The following is a 25,066-nucleotide window of genomic DNA, read 5'->3' on the forward strand; positions in this document are numbered from 1 at the left end:
CACATGGCCAGGTACATGGGCCCTGTCAGCCACATGGCCAGGTACGTGGGGATTTTCTTGCCTTTTGGCAAGTCTGAGGTCTTCTGCCAGTGTTCAGTAGGTGTTCTGTAGGAGTTGTTCCACATGTAGATGTATTTTTGATGTACTTGTGGGGAGGAAGGTGATCTCCACATCTTACTCCTCTACCATCTTGCAGGTGCCCCCCCCATCCTCTCTTTGACTCCTACATCTAATCTATCCCATGTGCCTGCTGACTGTCTAATGAAATATCCTGAATCTGCTTTGAATCCATCCTCATCCTCATTTTTCCATTTCCACTGTAAACACTTTATCTCAGGGCACCATTGTTTCTGGTCTTTATTCTTGCAACAGCATCCTGTCTTTTCCCTCTCCAATCCACTGTGGTTAAATTGTTTTTCCAAAATTATAATCCAGTCCTGGCTCCAACCAGACTGCCCCAGTGCAAACACTTCATTGGTTTTCTCTTGCCCAGTGAATAAAATAGAAATCCTTGAACATGTCCTACAAGTTCTAATTCCTCCAAAATCTAAGTGTTTTTTACCTCTCTCATCATTGTCTTCCTTTCCCTGCCTCTATTCTCAGACATAATAAACTTCCTTCAGCTCCCAAAATGGACTATACTTTCTCCTGCTTCAGGAGTTTTGCCTTTGTTGGCCCCTCTGCCCAGAATGCAGCAGAGCGACTAACTCCTGCTCCTCATTTTGGTCTCAACTAATATAAAAAGGCCTTAGAGAAAGTTTTAGTGACCCCACTAACTATTTCACATTCCCTATTTTATGTTCCCGTACATACTATAATTTTCCTCAAGACATTTTTCACAGACAGATTTTTATTTACATATTTTTATAATTATTTGTTTTATATCCCTCATTAGACTGTAAATTTAATGAGGGTAGGATCATGTCTGTTTTTCTCATCATAGTATATTCAGCACCTAGTACAGTGCCTAGCTCAATGTAGATATTCATTAAAAATTGTTTGGAAACAGGAATGATGAACATCATCATTTTATTTGTATTATGTATTTGCAAACTGCTCACTAGACAAAAATTATGAAAGGACAGAAATCTAATTTTCCCTAAATTTTTTCCTTAATTTCTAGTACAGTTCAAGAAATTTTATTGAATCATTAAATTGGCTCCTCTCCATGTATCTCCTAGCTCAGTAAATGGCACCATAATTCAAATAGTCGCCAAGCTTAAAACTCAAAGTCACTCCAGATTGGTTTTTTTCCCTTCACTTTCACATGTTTAATTAATCACAAAAACAAATCTACTGTAAATCCTAAAAACCCACTTCCACTGACTCGATCCAAGCCTCCATTATCTTTCATATAAATTATTACAATAGCAACCACTCTGGACTTGTTCCACACTAATCTCCCCATTACTCATCCATCTGGGGAGTCATTCTATCCTGAATACACAATATTGACACGCTCTGTTTAAAATCCTATATTGGCATATTAATATATTTGGCATCATATTATGATGTGTAAGTGATTTTTAGTGACACAGAAAAAATGATCACACTATCGCATTCAGTATAAAAATCAGAATGCAGAACACATTTGCAAAATGATCCTAATTTTGCTAAGTAAAAAAATAATGCAGGCATGTGCAGGGGCATGTAAAAGAAGAAGAAAGAGGAGGAAAAGGAAGAGATGAAGGTGGAAGAGAAGGAGAAGGAAGAGGAGGGGGAGGAAGAAGAAGAAGAGGAATGTTTATAAACCAAATAGTAATGTGAATATCCCTGGACAATGTAATTATAGATTATTCTCACTTTCTACTGTATAATATAACACATTTTCTACAGCAAAAAAAATTCCTATTCTAATTTTGAAAAGGGAAATAAAAGATCATTTAAAAGTCTCTGACTTCCCTGGCATCTAAAAGGGTTAAAATCCTAAAGCATGATTAAATTTATTAGCAAAGAATTATTAATAGAAACACAAGAAAGCCATTGGCCAGGCTTAGATGGGTAGATTTACCATGCGTATGGGTTTTATATGTTACATTGTTCATGAAAAATGCACTAATCAAGTGTTTGAATAAAAATGCATCAGTATTTCATGGTGTTCTGCATAGAACATGATTCTTGTAAAGGAAAGCAAGACTCACAATTTGTTTGCCTTCTGAACAAGTTTGAAACAACTGCTCTAGGACTGCAATCTGTGCTATTAATGAACTCACGTACTTTCCTATCCATGCCTTTGAAAGCACCATCTCCCATTCCCTGACTGCAATACCACCCTTTCAAATGCTTCCTTGCTTCTTTCTCTGTACTCCCATAGCATATAAGTGTTCTGCTACTATAAAACTTATTACTTAGAGCTGTAATTATGCATTAGTCTCCTCCAGGATTCTGTGACCTCCTTGAGCACGGTAACATTACTATTTTAGTTTGGATCCCCATCATTTGGTGAAATGCCTGAATACGTTTGGTTGGTTCTGAATAACACTCGTTGAATACGTGAATTCAAAAGCTAACAAAGCATGTGTCTGAAAAGAATTAGTGATGAATCATACGTATATGTGTGCATGGGTATATACATATATACACAATTCTAAGCAGTTTAAAGTAATAAACTGTTATGGGGTGATATTATTAGTTATTACAACACATTCTATCAGTGTTCAAAATTAGGTGGAAAGTTTCTTCTCTTCTTCTAACTCTTGTAGTAGCTAGATGTATCACGTGAACAAGTTATTTAGTTTCTTTCATATTCGGCATCTCCCTCCATAGAATGAATGAATTAGAATATGACACCAGAGATCCATTTAATATTTAACAGTTTAAGACTCACTGCATAGAAAATTTATACTATTTAGATTATCCTCCAAAAGCTCGAGAAAACATATTTTATAAAACAAAAAGATACTAAATTATACTTACTTATAGAGCCTTGGCTCTTCAACCATTCCAAGTTGGTTTAATAATTTAAATGTAATATAGCCATCCTTCATCGTTTTATCCAGAACAGTTATACTGAGAACAAAATAATAGGCTACAAAACAAAAATATGGAATGCAATTCATATTATTTTTTAACTTTGTTTTGGTGCAGATATGCATGTAATATATATTTATGTAATCTAGGCATATATAATATCTGCAAATAATATTGAGAGGCACTCATTTGGTACATAAGTAATATTTTTTACCTCTTGTTAATCTTTTTTTAATATTTATTTATTCGGCTGTGCCGGGTCTTGGTTGTGGCACGTGGCCTGTGGGATCTTTAGTTGTGGTTTGCGAACTCTTAGTTGCGAACTCTTAGTTCCTTGACCAGGGATCGAACCAGGCCCCCTGCATTGGGAGCACGTAGTCTTAGCCACTGGACTATCAGGGAAATTCCCTCTTGTTAATTTTTAACTAGTCTTGAAAATGAGGAATAAAAGTTGCCAGACAGTCATGGGTATGGTGAAAAGTTGGTCAAATAATTAGTAAATACTAACTTGTCTGCAAATCGAAAATTATCAGAATTTAGGTCAATTAAACAATTTTTCTCTATCAATAGCACATCTAAGGTAAATATGATAAGGTTCCTTAATTATCTGATTAATAGTCCTAGCTAAATTTGCTTGACAAATATAATTCCCAATTTCACTGGTTGTTTTGGAATGCCTGTAAAATTAGACAGTCCTATATAGAGTGAGCTCATAGTAGTTCTTTTTCAAAATGCCCATACAAAAAAATTGATATATCTTTCAGAGGCAAAGATGCTGAACTCATCCCTATACCCGATATTGTCTGGGCTACACAGAAAGTTCTTACTCTCTGTGAATTTTCCCAATATTGTGCAAAACTCTTGGAAGACAATGTATATAAACAGAACATGGGATAGATGAACTTTTCTTGTGAAATACATATGTACTAAAATTGTGCATGCTAGCTGTTAAATGTTGCTACTAAACAGCCCAGAGTAACTTCCTGCCTATGCCAGATGCTTAGTACTACCTCAAATAAGTTAATGGATTTATAATTGACCCTCATCAACTGCTAACACAAAAGACATAAAGGAACACTTCTTACTTTGAAGTGACTGCCCAGCTTTAGATAAAATACTTCAGTCCCCTCACCCAAAAAAGTGGGTGCTCATACTTGCTCAGATGATTCCTGGCAGTATGATATATTGAGATGTTACATAATAAGCCTGCCTCCTGCTACAGACATATAGAAATTATGGGTGTAAATTGAAAACACGACCAAGCTCAGATGAAGGAAGAGAAAATATCAGGAGACAGCAATGAAGAGAAATTAAAGGCAAGGCTTAAGAAGAACTGAAGCCCTGGATCTGCACGGGACTTGAGAACTGGGTGTAGCATGGAGACAAAGGATGAAGTGTCAATTTCCATGCTACAGCAGGAGACAACACTAAGTGATGGAGCTACAGTGAAAAACCTTGCACAGTCAGCGACCTTAGCTCTCTGCTTTGTCATTGAAAGAGAAACTTGAAAAATTCTTCCTATTGGTTGTGTATGGGTCTTAAGTGGAAAAATAAATTCCTTAAGACTAAATAAAACTCCAGGTAACACAGAATTTAAATTTACAAGTCCCCATTGGTTAAGGACCTCCAAAAATTTACATGAAAAATCCTCCAGTATTATGGTACCTAAATTCTGGAAAAAACAAAATCCAACTTGTTCTGAAGGGAGAATTTTGAAGAAGAGCAGACTGATGAGAGTTTTCTGTTAAAATGTGACATGAATCTTTATTTTGAAATAGCACAAATATTTTTTCTTTAATAGAGATTTGAACTGACCACTGAGACTAGAAAATAACAACAAATCATGCATAAATTAATAGATGGATAAATAAATACATATATACATACATAAGTTTAACCAGAAGAAAAATATAGATTATCTGCAGGGAACAATTAGACTGCTAATAAATGAAAAAAAAATTATCTTAAAATGAGAGAATTAATATCTTCAAAGTACTCAATGAAAAAACTCTCAATGTAGAATTCTATTCTGGACTAAATTTACATTCCAGAGTAAGAAAAAGATAAGGACATTTTCAAGGAAACAAACAAACAAACTGAGAGACATTACTTAGTGAAAAGTCATTAAGGATCTATTTTAGCAAGATAGAAATTAAATCCCAAAGGAAGGAGTTGGGAAGGGAGGAAAGGACAAGATAAAATGTAGAAAACTGAAATTGGTAAATATAAGTGAGCATTTGATTAATGATAATATTCATAATAATTGTTTATTGTTAAATAAGTGAAATAAAATACTACTGAATATAATATTGAGGATAGAAAAGAAGACACAAGATTCGAAGGCTCTATGAGACAAATTGTTGTTGTGACAAAATCTGATAAAATAGTCTGTGAGGCAAAAAATAATGCATTTTTATTTATGAAGCAAAAAAAAGGAGCAAAGGAAAGCAAATCACCAGGAAAATATGATAATCCTGAAGCTTTATGTAGCTAAAACTCACAGCCTCAAAATACATAAAGCCAAAACCTAAACAATGTAACTCCTGCTAAAATAGAAGATTTAAACAGGACTCAAATTGTTACATAGAGAAAATGTCCAAGATGTGATTGAAAATTACCCATTATACCAAGAACAAAGAAAATCACAACTCTGGTGAGAAAAGACAATCGACTAATGCCAGCACTGAAATGAATCAGAGGCTGGGATTATCTGACAAGGACTTTAAAGGAACTGTCATAAAAATGCTTCAAAGTCAGAGTCTCTTGAAAAAAAATAAAGGAATAGAAAAATCTCAGCCAAGAAATAGAAGCTATAAAAGAAAATAAAGTAGACATTACATAAATGACAAATACCATAATGGATACAGAACTCACTGGATAGTCTCAATAGCAGAGTGGAAATGAAAGAGCATAGAAATCAGTGAACTGGAGAACAGATCGATCTGCCTGAAACTCAACCTGAAAACAGAGAAAACAGACTGAGAAAAAAAATGGACAGAACCTCAGGGACCTGTGGGAGTATAACAAAAGAATTATAATTAAACTTCAGAAAACTAGAAACAAAGAAAAATATCTTGAAAGCAGCCAAAGAGAAATGATGTGTTATCTACAGGAGAACACCAAATTGAGTTACAACGGATTTCTCATCTGAAACCACAGAAGCCAAAAGGAAGTGACACAGCATTTTTCAAGTGCTAAAAGAAGGAACTCAGCTCTAAATCTTATACCCAGAAAAACTATCCTTTGAGAATAAAGGAGAAATAAAAGACATTCTCAGACAAAGAAAAACTTAAAGGATTTCTCTTTAACAGACCCATTCTTAAATATTGTAAGAAGGAACACAGAGGAATTGATGAAATAAATAATCTTGGAGTATCAGAAACAAAAGGTAATAATAGGAAGAGAAGAAATATGGGTGCATACAATAAATTATCCTTATCCTTGTGAATTTATACATCATATTTGATACTTGAAATAAAAATTATCACATGATCCGATACTCAAGATGATATATAGAAGTGGAGAATGTAAAATAACCTAAATGGAAGTGAAGTTCCCACATTTCACTTGACGTGGTAAATGTTGATACCAGTAAACTGTGAAAAGTCACATACGCATATTATAATTGTGGTAGACCTCCCCAAATATGTCCGTGTCCTAATCTCTGGAACCTGTGAATATGTTACCTGAAATGGCAAAGGATAATTAAGATCTCAAATGGAATTAAGGTTGCTAATCAGCTGCCCTTGAAATAGAGAGATTATCTTGAATTATCCAAGTGGGCCCAATGCAGTCCCAAAGATTGTAATCACAAACCCTTAAAGGTAGAAGAGGAAGACAGAAGAAGAGAATCAGAAAAGGAGATGTGATACAGAAGAAAGGTCAAATTGATTATTTCTTCTTTATTCTTCTTGGCAATGATTACTTTAGATATTCTAGGGTATGTACTTTTCAATATAAATTTAAAACAAGGTTGTCTATGTTTAAAGGAACACACAGAACTATAAAACTGTTAGACAAAAATTTAGGGTGAAAATCTTCAGGACCTAGGACTCAGCAAAGAGTTCTTAGATACCGAAAGCATAGTCCATGAAAGGAAAACATGATAAATTAGACCTCATCAAAAGTAAACACTTTTGCCCTTGTGAAAGCCCTTGTGAAGAAGATGAAAAGACAGTCAAGTTTCAGACTGGGAAAAAATAATTGCAAACCAAATCTTCAACAAGGAAACAAGGACTACTATCAAAAATATATAAAGAATCCTCAAAACTCAACAGTTAAAAAAAATCCAATTGGAAAATGAGCAAAAGATATAAACACACATTTCATCAAAGAGGATATACAGAGAAGATACACAGTCTCATAAGCCATTAGGGCAACAAAGATTAATACCTCAACAAGGCATCACTATATACCTATCAGGAAGGATAATTTTTTTTTTTTTTTTTTTTTTTTTTAGGAAGGATAATTTTTTTAAATAATGACAACACCAAATGCTAGTAAGAAATCACTCATTAGATCACTCATACTTTGCTGCAGGTAATGCAAAATGGTCAGCCACACTGAAAAACACTTTCTCAATTTCTTATAAGGTTAAATGTACAATTAACTTCTGACCTAGCATTTGTATTCCTGGGCCTTTCTAACAGAGAAATGATAACTTAAGTTCACACAAAAACTTTTATACAAATATCCATAGCAGCATTAATCATAACAGCCAAATCTAAACACGTGCCTAATGTCCTACAAGAGACAAGTGATTAAACAAACTTCAGTACATACATACTGTGGAATACTACTCAGCAATAAAACGGAATGAATTATTGATACATGCTGGATGAAGCTCCAGAGAATCATGCTGACTTTAAAAAGGCCAATTAAAAGGTCACATAGTGAACGATTCCCTTTATATAACATTTTCAAAATGACAAAATTTTAGGAGTATATTAATGGATGTCAGGGATTAGAAACAGCAGGACAAGAAGCTGGTATATATGGCTATAAAAGTGCCACCCAAGTGGCCTGTTAGTGATGGAATTGTCCAATATCTTCACTGTGGTGATAGATACAAAGCCCTATATGATGATTAAGTTATACAGGGCTAAACACACACACACACACCAGTGAGGAAATATAAATAAAATGGATGGATTGTAGCAATATCAATATCATGTGGTAATGATATTACATTTATTCTATAGTGTTACAAAATTTTGCCACAGAAGAAAACTGAATAAATTGTACACAGGATCCCTCTGCATTATTTCTTATATCTGCATGTGAATCCAAATTTAATTCAATAAAAATTTTAGATTAAAAAATGGATGAGCCCAATTCTGAATGACAGGGCACATCACAAATGTTTAAAGAGTATCTTAAAAACTGATAATAACTTTGACTGCAAAACATCTGCAATAACTGACCTAAAATATTTTAAAATAATAAGTCTATTTTAAATATTTATTCCCCAGTAACCAAGATCAATGGCAGTGACTGGAAACTTATTTCATAAGATTCTTCATATAATAGGATTTGCTTTTATTTATAAAGCACTTTAAGATCTTGCTCTCCAAATAGAATAATTTTACTTTTTTAAATAGCTCCTCATAAAACTAATTAGTTAATACATTTCTGAGATTCTCTTCTGTTCTTCAATTTTTTTCCTCTTGTCTAACTCTAAATATATTGGGAAGATTATTATTTACTTGCATATTTTTGCATTTATATAATTTAGTTTCAGTTTCTGAAAGGGTGGTAATAGTGTAGATAGATGTCTTAAACTCTGTAAGCTGTTATATGCTGACATAACTCTAAACGTGGGAAGGATAATCATGGAAATTGGGGGTAAAAAAAGAAGATCTTGATTTTTTTGGAAGAATATTACCCAAAGCATATGCTCATTTTATTCAAAAATTAAGTCCTTATTTGAATTTGTATAACTGGCTCTAACAAAATTTAAAGTTCCTTGAAAGTACATTATGAGATTTGAATTTTGAATAAAAATATGAATTAGTATATAAAACTAATCATTGGTTCATTTGTTAAAAATGTTAACTTACTACAGAATGGATTTCTGCCAACAGTATCCAAAAACACAGTGGTCCTGAGAGTTCTGTTCTCTATTCTCTCTTTTAAAACATCTTTCCATAGCTCAGTTTGATAACCTGAGATTTGAGAAATAGAATATTAGTAATTGGACTTTCATCAAATAGCATACAAAAATATCAAATCACTAAAAGAACTAAAGGATCAATGTATTATAATAATAATTATAATTTATGAATTTTTATAATTTAAAAATCATTTTTCAAATAATTTCACATTCTATTTATTTCAACTACAATAACAACTCTTACATTCAAGATTCACAAATAAATCTACTCCCTGGAAACCTTATCAGAGCTTTGCATACGCCATATAGTTAAAGTCCATTTGTATAAGTCTTTACTATTACAAATGCAGAATTTTACTTGAAACTCTTTTCAGTGAATTCAGCAGAATAAATTGATTAGATAAAACTTGAACACAGAATTTAGCTCCATGAGCACAGCCTTCAATTATCCTATATACACATTCATACAGATACAGTACGCATATGTATACATTATATATACAATGTATATATTATAGATAGCATCTATGTACACTATATATTGTATGTATAATATATATTTCAGATACAAACAATATTCGTACATACAGAATATATAATATGTACACACACACACATATTTAATATGCTTCCTACTTATGTATGTGTCTATTTCTACACTGCTACCTCCGAATTTGAAATTTGAATGCAGTAGAAAGAATACTGAATTGAAAATTCAGAGATTTAACTCCAGTTTTCACTTGTGCACTTCAGCAATCCTTATGTTCACGCGGGGTCACAATTTCCTCATTTATATGGAAAAGCAACGGGACCAGAAAAGCACTCCCCAACATGAGGCCTGAAGAAAACTAATCCCACAAGATATTTTGTGGACAGAAGGGGTCTATGAGGAAATAAGTCATGCAAAGCCTGCATATTGCCTGCCTCTTCTAGCAATTCTCTAGTATGTTAGTATAAACCTCCTGTGAAAGAAAACCGCAGGAGGCTGTTTAATTCAGCCTTTGTAATTGCTATCCATTTCATTGAGGTTACTTGACTTTGGAAACGTTTCTGGTAGAGCCTATCATGATACTGATCAGATGCCTACATGCCCATGACATGCTTGGGGTCTGGTATTGTCTTTGGCAAACCCTGAACAAACAGCCTCTGAGATTCTTTCCAGCTCTAACATTCTATTTTTTATATGGATTCTTTTTTTCTCTACAATTTCCCACTGGCAGGCTTTAGTTATCAAAAGTTGCAACACTTAACTGCTCTTAAGTTTATTGATTTCACATGCATGGTGTGAACCTTGCATGATTCATATCTACTTGCTAATAGCAAATGAAAAGCTAACCATGGTTCACACCTCTTCACTTGTTAAGACTTCCCATAAAAATACAAACTAACAAACAAACAAAACCCTCAGTACCACTAAGAATGCACAAGTTTCTTTCTTTAGTGGAAATATAGATGGATGCTAAATAGTGAGATCCTTTTGTGAATCAAGAACAAGGATCATCATGAGGCCACCAAATGCGCCCACTACATGGAACACAGAAAGGAGGTTGACCAAGTTCCTCTCACTAAGAATCTGAAAAATATTTAGTAGGAAATAAACTATTTTCTCTGTTCCTCAGAAAATTTTTCCATAAAATGTTAATAGCATATTCACAAGTAAGTATGAAAGCTTCCAGCAGAAAATACTGACACAATTACGTTGTTCATTTTCCACAAAGAAGTACAGTAATTATGACAATCTCTCTTACCTAGTTTAGGACATGATTTTTCCTTAAAGTCGGCACAATCCACACATGAACCAGTCTTGTAATCTTTGTATGAATGACAAGGAAATGAAATAAAATTGCAGCTTGTTTCCAAAGCTGCCATGAATAAGTAAACTGCTCTCTGGTGGTTGCATTTAATAAATTCAAGTCCTTAAGTGTTCAAAGTCAAGCAGTTAGATGTATTAAGCCAAGTTCAAGTAAGTTTGAAAAAAAAATTAAATATTAAATTCTACCTAATGCTGTGCACTGTATGAATATCAAAGTGCTGACTACAATGCAGTTTTTTTTGTTTTTTTGTTTTTTTTATTTTTTATTTTTTTTTACAATGCAGTTTTATCTCAGGCAACTAAACAAATGTTACCATTTAAAACTTAAAAGTAATATGCCTTTTACATGAGATTTATTAGAAATTCTTCTAAAGTAATAACACAGCAAAATTGTTTAATTTCAATTATTCAACAAACTCTACACACAGAGCTACCATATTTAATAACTAGTGTACACATATCTCCCTTCTAAACTCCCACGCCTAACATTTCTGTTCAGTGTCGGAGATGTCTATAAAACAAGGTGACATTAAAACTTTATCATTTCTCTTTCCTTTCCTAACTTCTCACATCCCTATCGCTTTAACCAAACTTCTCTAGTTGCAGTGGCCTTTAATGATGTGGTACTTCACTGGTTGCCACTGTAGACATCAGAACATTTTTTTGCCATAGCTCTGAAGTGAGCCAAATTCCACACCTGGAGCTGTTGCTCAGCTATTTATGTACAGAATAACCAAGTGCAGAAGTTCATAAATCTGTGTTTGTACAATACTATGGTAATGGTAAAAATTAAATCCTGAAGCCAAACTTGTGTTATATAATTTTGCTATACATGCTTCTTCATTGACTTATAACTTCTCCTAATGTTTAAAATGATAAACTAAAACTGTTGAGACTATAATGTAATAGGTTTCACCCATAACCAAATGGGATGTCTACTGGTAACATTTATGAACTGAGAAGGATCACATTAAACCATTTTCCACCAATAACCCCTGAATCATGAGCAATGGTGATAAAAAAAATCTTGCCCCCAGATTAATAAGGGAAAAAAGTAAACTGATTTTCTTTCATTATTTTGACTCATGCACAATTTATACTAAAATACTATTGGTATACCTGAAAAAATTGATTTAGGACAGCCAGGTTGCTTTTTCCCTCCATTTGGATAGAAATCTATATGTCCCAAGGGTTCTTTAATGCCTAAACCTGAGAAGAAAAGCACCCAAGAATCACAAAGTAAATATAATCAGGTCAGCAACACTTATGTAAAACAAAATCTCCTATAAAATCCTTTGAAAGTGACTCAAAATTTGAATTGAAAATAAGATAAATGCCATTTTTTAAAAGATGAGTTTTTCTGGTATTAATTCCTCAATTAATTCCTCATGCAAATTATGTTTCATTAATTTAACATATTTACATGTGATCAGTTTATTATGGGTCCATCACAGTTCTTTGTGCTATGAATATATAAGTGAAAAAGGAAAATAGAGCAAAAATCCTTATCATAGTGGAAATTACATCCTAGTGGGAGAAAGACATAATAAACAAGTAAAAATACAGTATGTCAGGTAATAATAAGTGCTGTAGAGAAGAATTAAGTAGAATAAGGAACAGTGAATGCCTAGTGAGTGTGGTAGGTTGCACTCTTAAGTAGTTTGGTTGGGGAATTTCCCACTGAGGAGGTGAGAATTGAGCAAAGATGTGAAGGATGTGAGCAAGGCTGTGAGTCAAGAAGGTACCTGTGTGCACATGGAGTATTCAAAGAATCCAGGTTAGCTGGTGTAATGCGTGAGAAAGAGCATTGGAGGAAATGAAGCCAAGTCATTTAGGACCTTTTAGGTGAGTGTAATCATTCGCTCTCATTCTGGATAATAATGTGTAGGATTTGGTGCTAGACTCACTAACTGGAAAAATCGAATGCTGCTTCTGCTGGAACAAGTTGGGCCAGAGTGACATGAAACATGTAGCTATGATTTAAGAGTTTCTGTATACACTTGTCCATTGGTATCCATGGGGTATCGGTTCCAGGACTGCCCCCCCCAATCTCCCGCCCTCCCACACGGACACCAAAATCTGAGGATGCTCAAGTTCCGTATATAAAATGGCGCAGCACAGTCGTCCCTCTGTGCCCAAGAGTTCCACATCCGCAGATACGGACGGCCAACTGTATCTGTAGAGCCTTGGGGCACCAGGGAAGGGGCAAGTTCTGGGTGCATTACCACTATGGGGTCTATAACCCAGGGGAGCCATAGGACATGGCTTTTGCTGAGATGAATTAAGAAATTGATTTTTGAATGTTAAACTAAATTTGCTTTTTGATAATAAATCTAAATGGATGTGATTCAATACCAATTTTATATGTTGCTGGCTTACTAATGTGGTATTTTCTGCAGAATTTTTGCATCTATGATTATTACAGAGAATGTCCAGCAAACTGTCTTTTCTGCAATGTCTTTCTCAACTTTTGACATTAAGTTTGTGATGGCTTTCTAAAAAGGTTGCAAACCATTTCCTATTTATTTGTTATTATCTGAAGGTGTTTGTGAAACAGTGGCCTTATTTATCACTTAATTGTTTGGTAGAGAACAAAAACTTGCCTGGGAATTTACTCTGATGGAACACTTTAAATTACAGCTTCTATTTTATCAATAGTTAAAAAACTCTTCAAATTTTCCCTTTTCATTTGTCAGTTTGGTAAATGCTTTTGCTTTTCATAAGAATTTTTATATTTCATATATCATACCATATGGTCATATATTTTCATATTTATTTGCAAAATATTGTTCATTACCTTGCTTTGTGATGATTTTAATACCTATAGTATCTGTAACACTATCTCCTTTATTAGTATTGATATTAGTTGTGTTTTCTCTCCTTGTCCTTTCTGTTTTTTCTCTCCAAGGACTCATTAATCTGGAGGGTGATATATAAAGTTCAAGCATTCTATGTTCCTTTCATTTTATTGAAAGAAGGTAAAAATGACACAAAGTTTAAATAATTAATGTTGTCTTTTTAAAGTGCAAATTTTTGGCTTTTTAAATCACTTCTAATTGATATTTTTGTTCCATTTTTGTATGTTTATCATCAGCTTCTTAATATCTACGGGTACGTTTTATGTTTAATTCTTAATTTCCCAAGATAGATGCTTAGATTATTGATTTTCAGCCTTTTAAAATATCTGTAACTGGACATTTACTTCTAGTCATGGCTTTTGCTGACTCCTACAAATTTTAATATGTAGTAACTTTAATACTATTGAATCAAAATATTTTATATTTCCATTATTATTTATTCTTCCCTCATTAGTTATCTAAAAATATGTTTCTTCTAAAAATATATGGATTTTCTACTTATATTTTTCTTATTTATTTATAGTTTAATTGCTTTGAATATAGAGAATATTACCTTTTATGCTTCCCCCTCTATGAAATTTTTGAGAGTATTTTTAAGGCCCAGTGTATAATGTTTCTCTAAAATATCCATGGTGCTTTAGAAGAATGTATATTCTCCAGTTGTTGGGTATAATGTTTTATAAATGTCCATTAGATCAATTTTTCTAATTAAAATCTCCCACTATGATTGTGCAGTTACTTTTCTTTCTGCAATGGGATAGTGTAAAGTTTGCTTTATGTAATTTGAAGCCATGTTATTAGGTATATACAAACTATCTTCCTGGTGAGTTGAAAGTTTTATAATTTTAAGCCTTTCTATGTTTCTACTAATTTTGAGATAAAATTATTTTTGTCTAAGTTAATGTATGTAGATTCACCACCTGTTGGTGGATAATATTTGCATATCAATGTTCTACTTTCAAATATTCTGCTTCCTACTGTTATATATGTCTTTAATAAATAACACATAATTGAATTTTTGTCTTTTTAACTAAGTGTGACACCATATTTTAAATGAATCTAATAGCCTAAATTTAATTTAGGCTATTTACATTTAATGGTATAGCTGGGTTTAATTTTACCATCATATTATTTACTTTGTCTGATCTTTATGATTCTTTCTTTCCTTTCTTGCCTTCTTTTGGACTTAAAAAAAATGATTCCCTTTTGTCCTCCATTGGTTTGGAAGTTATATACTCTTTTACTCTTTTCTTTTTGGATACCTAGAGATTTAACAGAAAGCCTTGATTTATAAATACCAACTGTTGACAATTACTTTTAACCTTTCTTCCATATAATTAAAGGAACAAAAAATGCTTGAACTTCTTTAACAGCCCCCAAAATATGCTATTTTTGTAATGTATTTTAATTCTCTCTCTATATTCTGACTTCCATAAAACAATAACAATGTTTTATGCCATCAACATCCATTTAGATTGAACTGTATTTTATCATTTTCAATACTCTTCCTTCCTGAATAGCCATCAAAGAATAATTTTCCTTCTTTTGATGACAGTTTCTCTCAGTGTATACTTGTCTGAAACTATATAGTTTCCATTTTTTTTCCTGAAACAGATTGGGATACTAGGCAGCTATTTTCTTTCACCATATTGGAAATATAACTCTATTCTTTCCTAGCTTCCACTGTTTCTGTTGAGAAACTAGTTGTAATTTGGGTCATTTTTTATTCATTTAATTTTATGCTGTATGCTTTGATGTGGTCTTTTCTGTAACTTTACTATCATGTGTCTCAATGAGGATGTCTATTTATTCACATTGGAATTAACTGTGCATTCCAATTTTTTATTGATTATAATTCCTCAGTTTTTAGAAATTCTGAGATATTATCTTTAGATATCATTTCTGTTCCATTTTTCTCTCCTTTTATTTTGAATTTGAATGAAACATGATTGACCTTCTCACTATTTATCCCATGTACCTCTTACCTTTCTGTATTGTCTGCTCTCTTTGATTTTTGCTCCATATTGTACCCTTTTACTTTATTCTAGAAATAGACTTCTTACCTATTTTCCAAGTCACTCGCATTTTCTTTTTACCAGATTCAAAATTTCTGTTAAACCCATTCAATAATTGTCAATTATTTTATTTTTTAAGTTAAAAACTTTTATTATTTTTATCAAATATAATAGGTCATATTTATATTTAAATGTCATTCTCTGCTGATATTTGCAATCTTATGTTTTATCTCTTTGAAAATATTAAGCATGTTTTAGCCAGTGTATAATAATTCCAATAGTTGAAAGCCTATGGGTCTGTTTCTATTGATTATTGTTTCTGTTGGTTCTCATGCATGTTTCTTGCTTCAAGTGTACCTGGCTATCTTTATTTGGATGCTAGACATTTAAAAATATATTTATAAAAATAACTTGAGACCAAAGATGATGTGATCTTCCTACAAAAAAGGACTATTATTGGCTTCTATCAGGCACCTAGCAGGTCCAACAATCCAAGAGCTCCTTAAACAAAACACAATAAATGAGATTTTTCTGGCAACTTCAGATTATTAAAAGCTTTGCTAGAGATTATAAAAAGGCTGGTTTATTTCAAGTTTACCTTTATTCCTATAGTGCTACCCTTTGGGGTCCCTAAAGGTAGTATAAGATGTTTTACAAGCCTCATATGAGGGTTTCAAAAACACTTCCCATATTCTCTGCACCAGAGAAAAGTGACTCCAAATTACCAGTTCACCTCCGTGGAATTTTTCTATCTTCTGGATATTAGACTGGTAATTTTTTCCTGATATCGCAGCAGGAATGTTTGTTCAAATTACCTAATCAACAATTATGAAAGGCAACATAGCTTCCTTAACATATACAACTGAAAAAGGACAAGAATTACTGGCAAGTAGAAAATTCACTCATAGGTTAGTATTTAAGGAAAGGGCAGTATCTCATTCAGAGATTCCTTGAGACAGGTGAATATGCAGTGTCAAAAATCTGTGTTCCTCATCTGTGATAGTCATAAAAAGATCAGTTAAAGGTGCTAACTATGTGGCATCTAGTGGCAAGTTAGATTTGATAAGCTGAGTCATCAAAAGATATTAAGAATATAAGACAATCCAAACAGTTTATTAGGAAAAGTCAAAAATGCAAACAAAAACAATAAAAAGTATGAAGAGCTAATTCAAAAGGCCATAAGCAGAATTGAAGTTGGAATTTCAAAAAGAAGAGTTCAAAATTGCAGAGTAATTGGCACTAGGTGTGCTGTGTGTGGGAATGTTAAGCTGATATACAGGGCTAGAGATAAAGAAAACGTGAAAGGTTGAGGGTATCAGAACTATGAGACTTAGGCACTGACTCTCTGTATGATGTAGATGAACTTAGATTCATATGCTCTTAGATAAAGAGCATAATTGTTCTAATTATAGGCTCAGCCCACTGGCATATAGACATAGAATTTGAAAAATTGTCATCTATGGCATCAATGGTATTTATATATCTCACAAAATCATTGGTGTGGATCACCACAGGGTAAATTCAGAATAATATGGGAGAAAATAAATTACCTGGACTAAAGAGAAAATAAACCTGAGGAAATAGGGAATTGGGAGCAGTCTTTGTGTCACTTCCTCCTGTCTCTGCCTTAGCACTATATCCTCCCCATGCACCCCAACCACAACACATGTAAATTACCAGTTAATTTCAGCAGCATACTGGTGAAGTGCAGATTTTGGAAGCAGAAGATTCTATTTCAAATTCTGACTCTGCCTCCTACTGGCCTTGTCACCTTGACCTGAGCCTCTTCTCCATTTGTAAAAGGGGGATGATAACGTTTACTTACTCATGGGGACTTAGGAGAATTCCATAATTAATTCACATAAAGAACTTGAAGTGCCTGGTATATAGGAAGTACTCAATAAATATTAGTACCATCAGTTTCAATTCAGGAAGGGGATCTGGGCCATCTAAAATATTACCTGAAAGTGTCTGTCCAATGCACTCTGGCCAAAACGATCAATAGTCGGTTAGACATTTTGAGGAAAATAATTAAAAATCTTTAGGGAAAAATACTCTCTCTGTGCCTGAAGATCTGTGCTCAGTTTGAGTTGACATACAACAAAGTGATAAAATGAGAAGAGAGAATGGTAATCTAAATGCATCAGGAACATTAAGCATGAGGGAAGTTGTAATCAAATCAATAAAATTGTTAATAGCATGAAAAGGATGAAGTATATTTTTTTATCAAATTTCAGTTTTTTTAGGATGACATGACAGTTCTTGAAACCTGAAGGAGGAAAGCTGAAGGCAAAGAGTTCCATTGGACACCACAGGTTATCACTAACTCCAAGAAATGTTGCTTGTGGGAAATATAATCATTATAGAATTACAGTCTTATCACATCATCCACTACTCTCTCTTATTAAGTTTTCCTCTTCCCCAGTGTCTACATCTCCTTTTCCACTTTCAAATAATTAAGCAATAAATCCTACATTGTTACCATTGGTATCAGTGTGTATGACATCCACAATATTTGCATCAGTGTAATCTAATTTGCCCTTTGATGGTTTTCCAGAGAATTGTGGTCCAGCAGGGTCAAGACCTGAAATTCAAGAAAGAAGCTATTAATCTATAAATCAAGTCATACTACAGAGTTCAGTAGATCATATGCTTGCATTATTATTACATTATAAACATAATGAGCGTATACAGTTTTAGCTTAAACCTGTCCAAAAACAAATCTAACAATAAATGAAATTAGATGAATAGCAAGTATCTTCTTTATTTGAATAATCTTTTTTCCAGTCTTCAGAGTTCGTCAATGATGTAGTGTTAAGCCACACTACAGATGCCTAGGCAAAATACTGTGGAGTCTTTTAGCATTTTTACTTAAGAAGTAATTAGGAATACACTGATAGTAAATCTCTATTTAATAGAAAGTAACTACTACTACTGCTGAGGAGGGGAAATAATAAATACTATCCTGGTCCTGTCTTGAGCTTCGTTCTGCACCATCTCATCCTGGATCTCTCTATAGGTCTAAAATGTTAAGTGCAATTTGAGCTTGGAATAAAACATATTTATCATTAGCTTATCATTCATTTCTCACAAAAGTTTCCCGCATACACATAAGAAAAATATATTAAAAGTTTCATAAAATATAGATATTATTTCTGGTGTACTTGAAATTCTAAATAAAAATTTGAAGCTCATGACCTACTGCAGTGTGTCAAAAAAGGTGAGGCGGACATGAAATGCAATGCCTTGAGAACATCTATGCAATAGGGCAACAATCATCTTAAAAAGTAAAATACAATATTGCTTTATCTCAGTACCTTCTGTTATCCCTAGTTTATTTGGCCCACATGACTGAATGAGGCAGAAACTTCTCTCTTCCTATAAATTGTTCTGATGTAGAACCACTGCATTTGCTGGCTTTTTAAACCTTGATGATTGCTTGGCATGTGGAACCATTCAAACTAGACTAATATGTGAATCAACACACCTTAAAATAAAGTAGGATTACCAGCAGATCAAACTGAGCTAGTATGGTGGTTGAAAGAGAATGGGCTTTGGATGCTAGAGACATTTGTATAAATCCTGGCTTAGCTGTTACTAACTTTTTGACCCTCCTGCATTCATTCAGTTAACCTCAACTTTCACATCCATATAATGAGAATCAAGTTAAAACTGATCAAAGTAAGTAAGGTATACTTAAGGTTTGTAAAGATCCTAAATATCTAAACAAGTTATTCACCTCTACCCTCCCCCTTTGTTAACTTAAGACTCTAGCATTAACATTTGAAATTATTATAAATCATCTATGGGAATAGATCTCAATAATTCTAAAAAGCTAAATTAACTGGGGAGGGATACTATCCTTCTAGTTTTAAAATCACCACCATTCCTAAAGGGAAGCCTGAACGTCCATGTCAGCATTATTTGGTTACTAAGCTTTGTGGATGCAGTAACCTTGTCAAGGAAATACAAGGAGAGCTGGAGTCCAGAATCCCTCAGGCATGGATATCAACTCCTGATTCTCCCTTCTAGTGTTCAAGTAAAATTGTTAAAAGAATTAAAATACATTAAAGTTTCTAAAATTTAAGTACATGGTAATAGGTTATCTTCTTAGTTAATACATGAAAAAAGTTTTACACTTAATGGGCCAAACTTTCCTTAGGATTGTTACAATAATGTGTCCTTAAAATTCATACGGGACTGCAGAAATTAATCATTTTCCTCCCATTTCTATATGGGTAACTTAAGTTTGGTTAAGAAATAAGTAAGACGTAAGAGTCTAACCAAACAAAGATCAGCATTTGAATATAATATAGAAAAAAAAGTGTGTGTATCATTTCCTTTCCTTAAATATTGCCCCTGTTAAATGTTAAATAAAGTAATAACTTCTGATGCTTAAAAGTATACTAAAATATTAATTTTGTCAAAAATATTTTACCTGTTATTCTTCCAACTTGACCATGAAATATCTTTCCAACAAATCCACTAATATGAGCCCCTAAGCTCACACCTATGAAATGAAAATTATCAAGAGATGCTCCATGCTTCTGCAATTCAAAATACAATGTTACAGTTTTCATTTCAGAAAATCACAAATTATGCCTGTTGCATCAATATTCTAAAATTCATTATTTTTTCTGGTTTAATCCATTTCTAGGAGACAGGGAATGGGATTTTATAATTTCAAATAACTATATCTTTGTTCAACTTTTTCCATAAAATATCTGATTTTTCTGTACACAGTTTTAATACCATTAAATTTTTATTTAAAAATTTAGAAAACGTCATTTTTATCTAGAATAGCATATGCAAAATAATACATTTAATTAATAAAGCATTTTGTAATAATAACAAAACTTACTTTGTGCTAGCTACCTTGGTATGTGTTTTTTAAATCTCATATGTAATATTCACAATAGTCCTATGAGTTACATATTTTTATCCTATTGCCTAAAACTTTCCCCAGCACCTATTAAATGCTGAATAAATACGGTTTGATAATGAGTTGCCCAAAGTCTCATATACTTATTACTATAAGGGAAAAAGACTTGAAATCCAGGTCTGTTCAACTCCAAAATATAAACTAATCTACCTCCCTGTTTTGTCTGTAGATTGTGTCAAAAACTTTAGGAAGGGCTTCCCTGGTGGTGAAGTGGTTGAGAATCCGCCTGCCAATGCAGGGGACACGGGTTCGAGCCTTGGTCTGGGAAGATCCCACATACCGCGGAGCAACTAGGCCCGTGAGCCACAACTACTGAGCCTGCGCGTCTGGAGCCTGTGCTCCTCAACAAGAGAGGCCGCGACAGTGAGAGGCCCGCGCACCGCGATGAAGAGTGGCCCCCGCTCGCCGCAACTAGAGAAAGCCCTCGCACAGAAACGAAGACCCAACACAGCCAAAAATAAATACATAAATAAATAAATTTATTAAAAAAAAAAAAAAAAAAAAAAAAAAAAACTTTAGGAAGACCAAACCGTGTGAAAAATCATCCTTACCCTGGAGATGATAAAATGAGACTCAGAGATTTTAAGTGATTTCCCCCAACACAAGCTGGAGAGTAATGGAGTCTGATCTTCCAAGCCCGTTTTTTTTTTTCTTGTTTTTTTGTTTTTTAAAGATTTATTGATTGATTGCTATGTTGGGTCTTCGTTTCTGTGCTAGGGCTTTCTCTAGTTGCGGCAAGCAGGGGCCACTCTTCATCGCGGTGCGCGGGCCTCTCACTGTCGCGGCCTCTCTTGTTGCGGAGCACAGGCTCCAGACGCGCAGGCTCAGTAATTGTGGCTCACGGGCCCAGCTGCTCCGCGGCATGTGGGATCTTCCCAGACCAGGGCTCGAACCCGTGTCCCCTGCATTAGCAGGCAGATTCTCAACCACTGTGCCACCAGGGAAGCCCCAAGCCCAAGTTTTGAACACCTTCTAGAGTCTCAGCCCAGGAGAGGGGGATGGGGGCATTAGGAGCTTAAATGAGGAAGAATTTCTTATACCACACTCTCAGGAAGCAGGTCATGGTCCATTCTACACAGTGACACATCCAATGGCTTACAGAAAGATGTGGAACATTTACTCTAATGAGAAACTAGATTCAGGTTTTCCAGGCACAGAATGATAATTTTCGTCAAATTTCTCAGACCAATGCCTGGAACCTCCAGGGAGTATCACTCTCAACTTCAGTGCTACTGAACTTTTCATCCCTTCTCCTTAATATGGAGACTTTGCAAGCAAAAGCACTGTTAGAAATCTAATACTACAATTTTCCTAAATTTCTCTATTTAACATTCACATGTTCCATAGTTTGAGGTACATATTTATTAATTAGAGAAAAGACCACTGCTAAAAGGAAAAATCAATTATGCAATTTATAGACTATCAGTAAGAAGAGGTGAATCAATTACTTCTTCTGTCTCCAGAGGCATGGTTTGGTTTTGTCCAAATTTGAGGATGTAAAAATAATAATGATAGCTGATTTTATTCAATGGTTATTATATGCCAAGTGCTGGTTAAGAATTAATTTCATTTAATACTTAAATAAAATATTGTTAGAAAGCTTTGTTATCCCAAATGTATAGACAAGGAAATGAGGCAGAATAGTTAAGCAATTGCTCCAGCTCACACAGATGATATGGATTTGGTGGTCTTTGAACCCCTCCAGTCTGACTCCAACCACTATGTGCAACTGCTTCTTGGATCTATGATGCTTGCTCGACTTCAGCAGAGGCTTGGAAGTTCAGCACAACACAACTCAAAGGCGATTTCAAGCTCAAGAATGTCCCCAAATCATATATCACCCTTCTTTCTCTCGAGTGCCACCACTACCACCTCCCTCTAGAACAGACATGGATCTTCATATGTATTGACTTAGCAGTCAAAGATCAATCAAACTATAGATGACCTAGAACTGGCCTGAATTTATTTGACTCGTCCCAACCCTGGGTCTAAATGCTGGATAAACCTAAATGGAACTGAGACCTGCCTCCACTGTTGGCAAAAGTATGCTACTGTTCAAGCTGTTTTCCCCTCACTTTTACCAACGCACACTTGATTAATTTGAAACATTTTAGACATACCTTAGAAAATATATCTAAAAAATCTAATGATTATATAGTTTATCCCCTCTGCACATAGAATCACTACATTATCCTGAAGTATAAAAAAACAAAAATCTTAAAAGATTTTAAGATAAAACACAATAATTGAGTCCTTAAGATAATTTTTAAAAAATAAGGTCACGTCTAGGTATAGAATTATCCTTACACAAAGAAAAGATGGCTGCATACGTTAGCATATCAATGCAGTAATTCTAAATGCTACAGGAAAATGGTATTTTATTACCACTTTACAGTATTATATAACATTACTGTATATTGTATAACATATATAACACATAAAATTCCAGACTTACCAAAAGATTCTGAATGTACCTACTCAAACTCACAGCAACTTTTCTGGTATTTTTAACCGCTCTACTGTAAAAAAAAGTTGTAGCACCTCGGTTCCAGTCTACTACAATTATATTTATATCGTCTTGGTCCAACAAAATTCTCACAAAGTTCTGAAGCCATGGTGGAATGGAGCCCATTGGTCTGTATCCATGAATAAGCCAGACTGTTTTCTTTCTTGGGTTGAATTTAACATTAACTGAGTTATCCTGCTCAAACAGTGACTCAGCACAGCTCGGGTTGTTCCTTGTATACAATATCAAAAATATCTCCATTTTGGGATTAAACAGATCTCTGAAGGAATCCTTTAAACTTAGCCGAGAGAATTTAAGGCATGGTCCTTTATTCTCTGAAATAAAAAAAAGAAGTCAGTCAAGCTGAGTATTGGGATAGTATTTGATTCGATTCCTGTTGCTGTTGCAAAGAAAAAAATTGAACTTGGAGGGTGGGGAGGTTTTCACTTTATTAGCATTTTAACATAATTTTCTGAGCAACTACAATGTTTTAAGTAATTCGCTGATTATTTAAATAGACCTTTTTGAACTAGATGTATTCAAAATTTACAATGAAATATAGAAATAAATGTGGTTGGCTAAAAATTAAGAATTAATTTTTATCTGAACAAAATAGCAACCGTGTGATTAAAATCGTTAATATTGTTAATAAGGAAATTGTTATACACACCAATAAAAGCCCATAAATTGACTACGAACTTTAAAAGAAATTTTACAGGGATTTCCCTGGTGGCACAGTGGTTAAGAATCCAGCTGCCAATGCAGGGGACATGGGTTCGAGCCCTGGTCCGGGAAGATCCCACATGCCAGGGAGCAGCTAAGCCCGTGTGCCACAACTACTGAGCCTGCGCTCTAGAGCCCTCGAGCCACAACTACTGAAGCTCACGTGCATAGAGCCCGTGCTCCACAGCAAGAGAAGCCACTGCAATGAGAAAGGCACGCACCGCAACGTAGAGTAGCCCCTGCTCGCCGCAACTAGAGAAAGCCCATGCACGGCAACGAAGACCCATCGCAGCCAAAAATTTTTAAAAATTAAAAAATAAATTTACAGAAGAATATTTAGGTACGGATAATAAGCATTAGAAAAAATATATTTTACCTGACTAGTAATCAAATAAACACAATCAAAACAAAAAATATATCATTTTTTTCCTATCAAATTAAACAAAATGATAAAATCCTTTAAATACATAATACTTACAAGGGTAAATTTGTAACAAATATTCATATACATGGATGCTGAGAGCATAAGTTGACACATCCTTTTGAAATTTTATATGTGTCTAAGTGTATACTACACAGACATAATCTTAAAAATATTTACTCTTCCTAATTTTCTTTCTAGGATTTACATTAATGAAATAAATAATTTGTATTAAATATAAAGACATTAAATCAACTATCCTCCAATACCAAAAAAAAACTCTAAAAAATATAAAGACATTAATCAGAGGGTTATGCATAATCACACAAAAATCTAAAACACCTTAATTATCATCATATAGAATTTCATCAATGTGTGCATCCTATTTGTCTATCTATCTACCTACATACCTACATATCTATCCATCCATCCATCCTAGAAAGAAGTAGAGCAGAAAATGAAATAACTAAACCAAACCAACAGCAATAGTCATTACTAGGCAGTGAAACATGGCTGCTTTTTATTTTCATAGTTTTTAAGAATTGTATTTTTTTTCCAAAATAAGCATATAATCTCAAAAAAATTTTTAATGAGAACATATGTTCGTACTGCTTCTGGAAATTTAACTTGGTAAGAAGATTTGGGAAAACAATTTGTCAATATATATCAAAAATGCACAAAAATGTTAGTAGTGTTTACGCCAGTA

At 33.8% G+C, this 25,066-nt stretch overlaps 1 protein-coding gene across 1 annotated transcript in view; it reads right to left on the reverse strand.

Annotated features, from left to right (window-relative positions):
• The window catches only part of LIPI (lipase I), a 69,395-nt gene that overhangs the window by 27,192 nt on the left and 17,137 nt on the right, over positions 1–25,066 (reverse strand). The window contains exons 2-8 of the mRNA XM_057545583.1: positions 23,166–23,551; positions 20,207–20,315; positions 18,251–18,352; positions 12,015–12,104; positions 10,831–10,893; positions 9,030–9,134; positions 2,917–3,028 (exon numbers count right to left, since the gene is read on the reverse strand). Coding sequence (XP_057401566.1) covers positions 2,917–3,028; positions 9,030–9,134; positions 10,831–10,893; positions 12,015–12,104; positions 18,251–18,352; positions 20,207–20,315; positions 23,166–23,477 — 893 coding nt within the window. The 5' untranslated portion in view covers positions 23,478–23,551. The remainder of the gene's footprint in view (positions 1–2,916; positions 3,029–9,029; positions 9,135–10,830; positions 10,894–12,014; positions 12,105–18,250; positions 18,353–20,206; positions 20,316–23,165; positions 23,552–25,066) is intronic.

This window comes from Balaenoptera acutorostrata, chromosome 4, assembly GCF_949987535.1.
Source record: "Balaenoptera acutorostrata chromosome 4, mBalAcu1.1, whole genome shotgun sequence".
In the NCBI taxonomy this organism is placed as follows: domain Eukaryota; kingdom Metazoa; phylum Chordata; class Mammalia; order Artiodactyla; family Balaenopteridae; genus Balaenoptera; species Balaenoptera acutorostrata.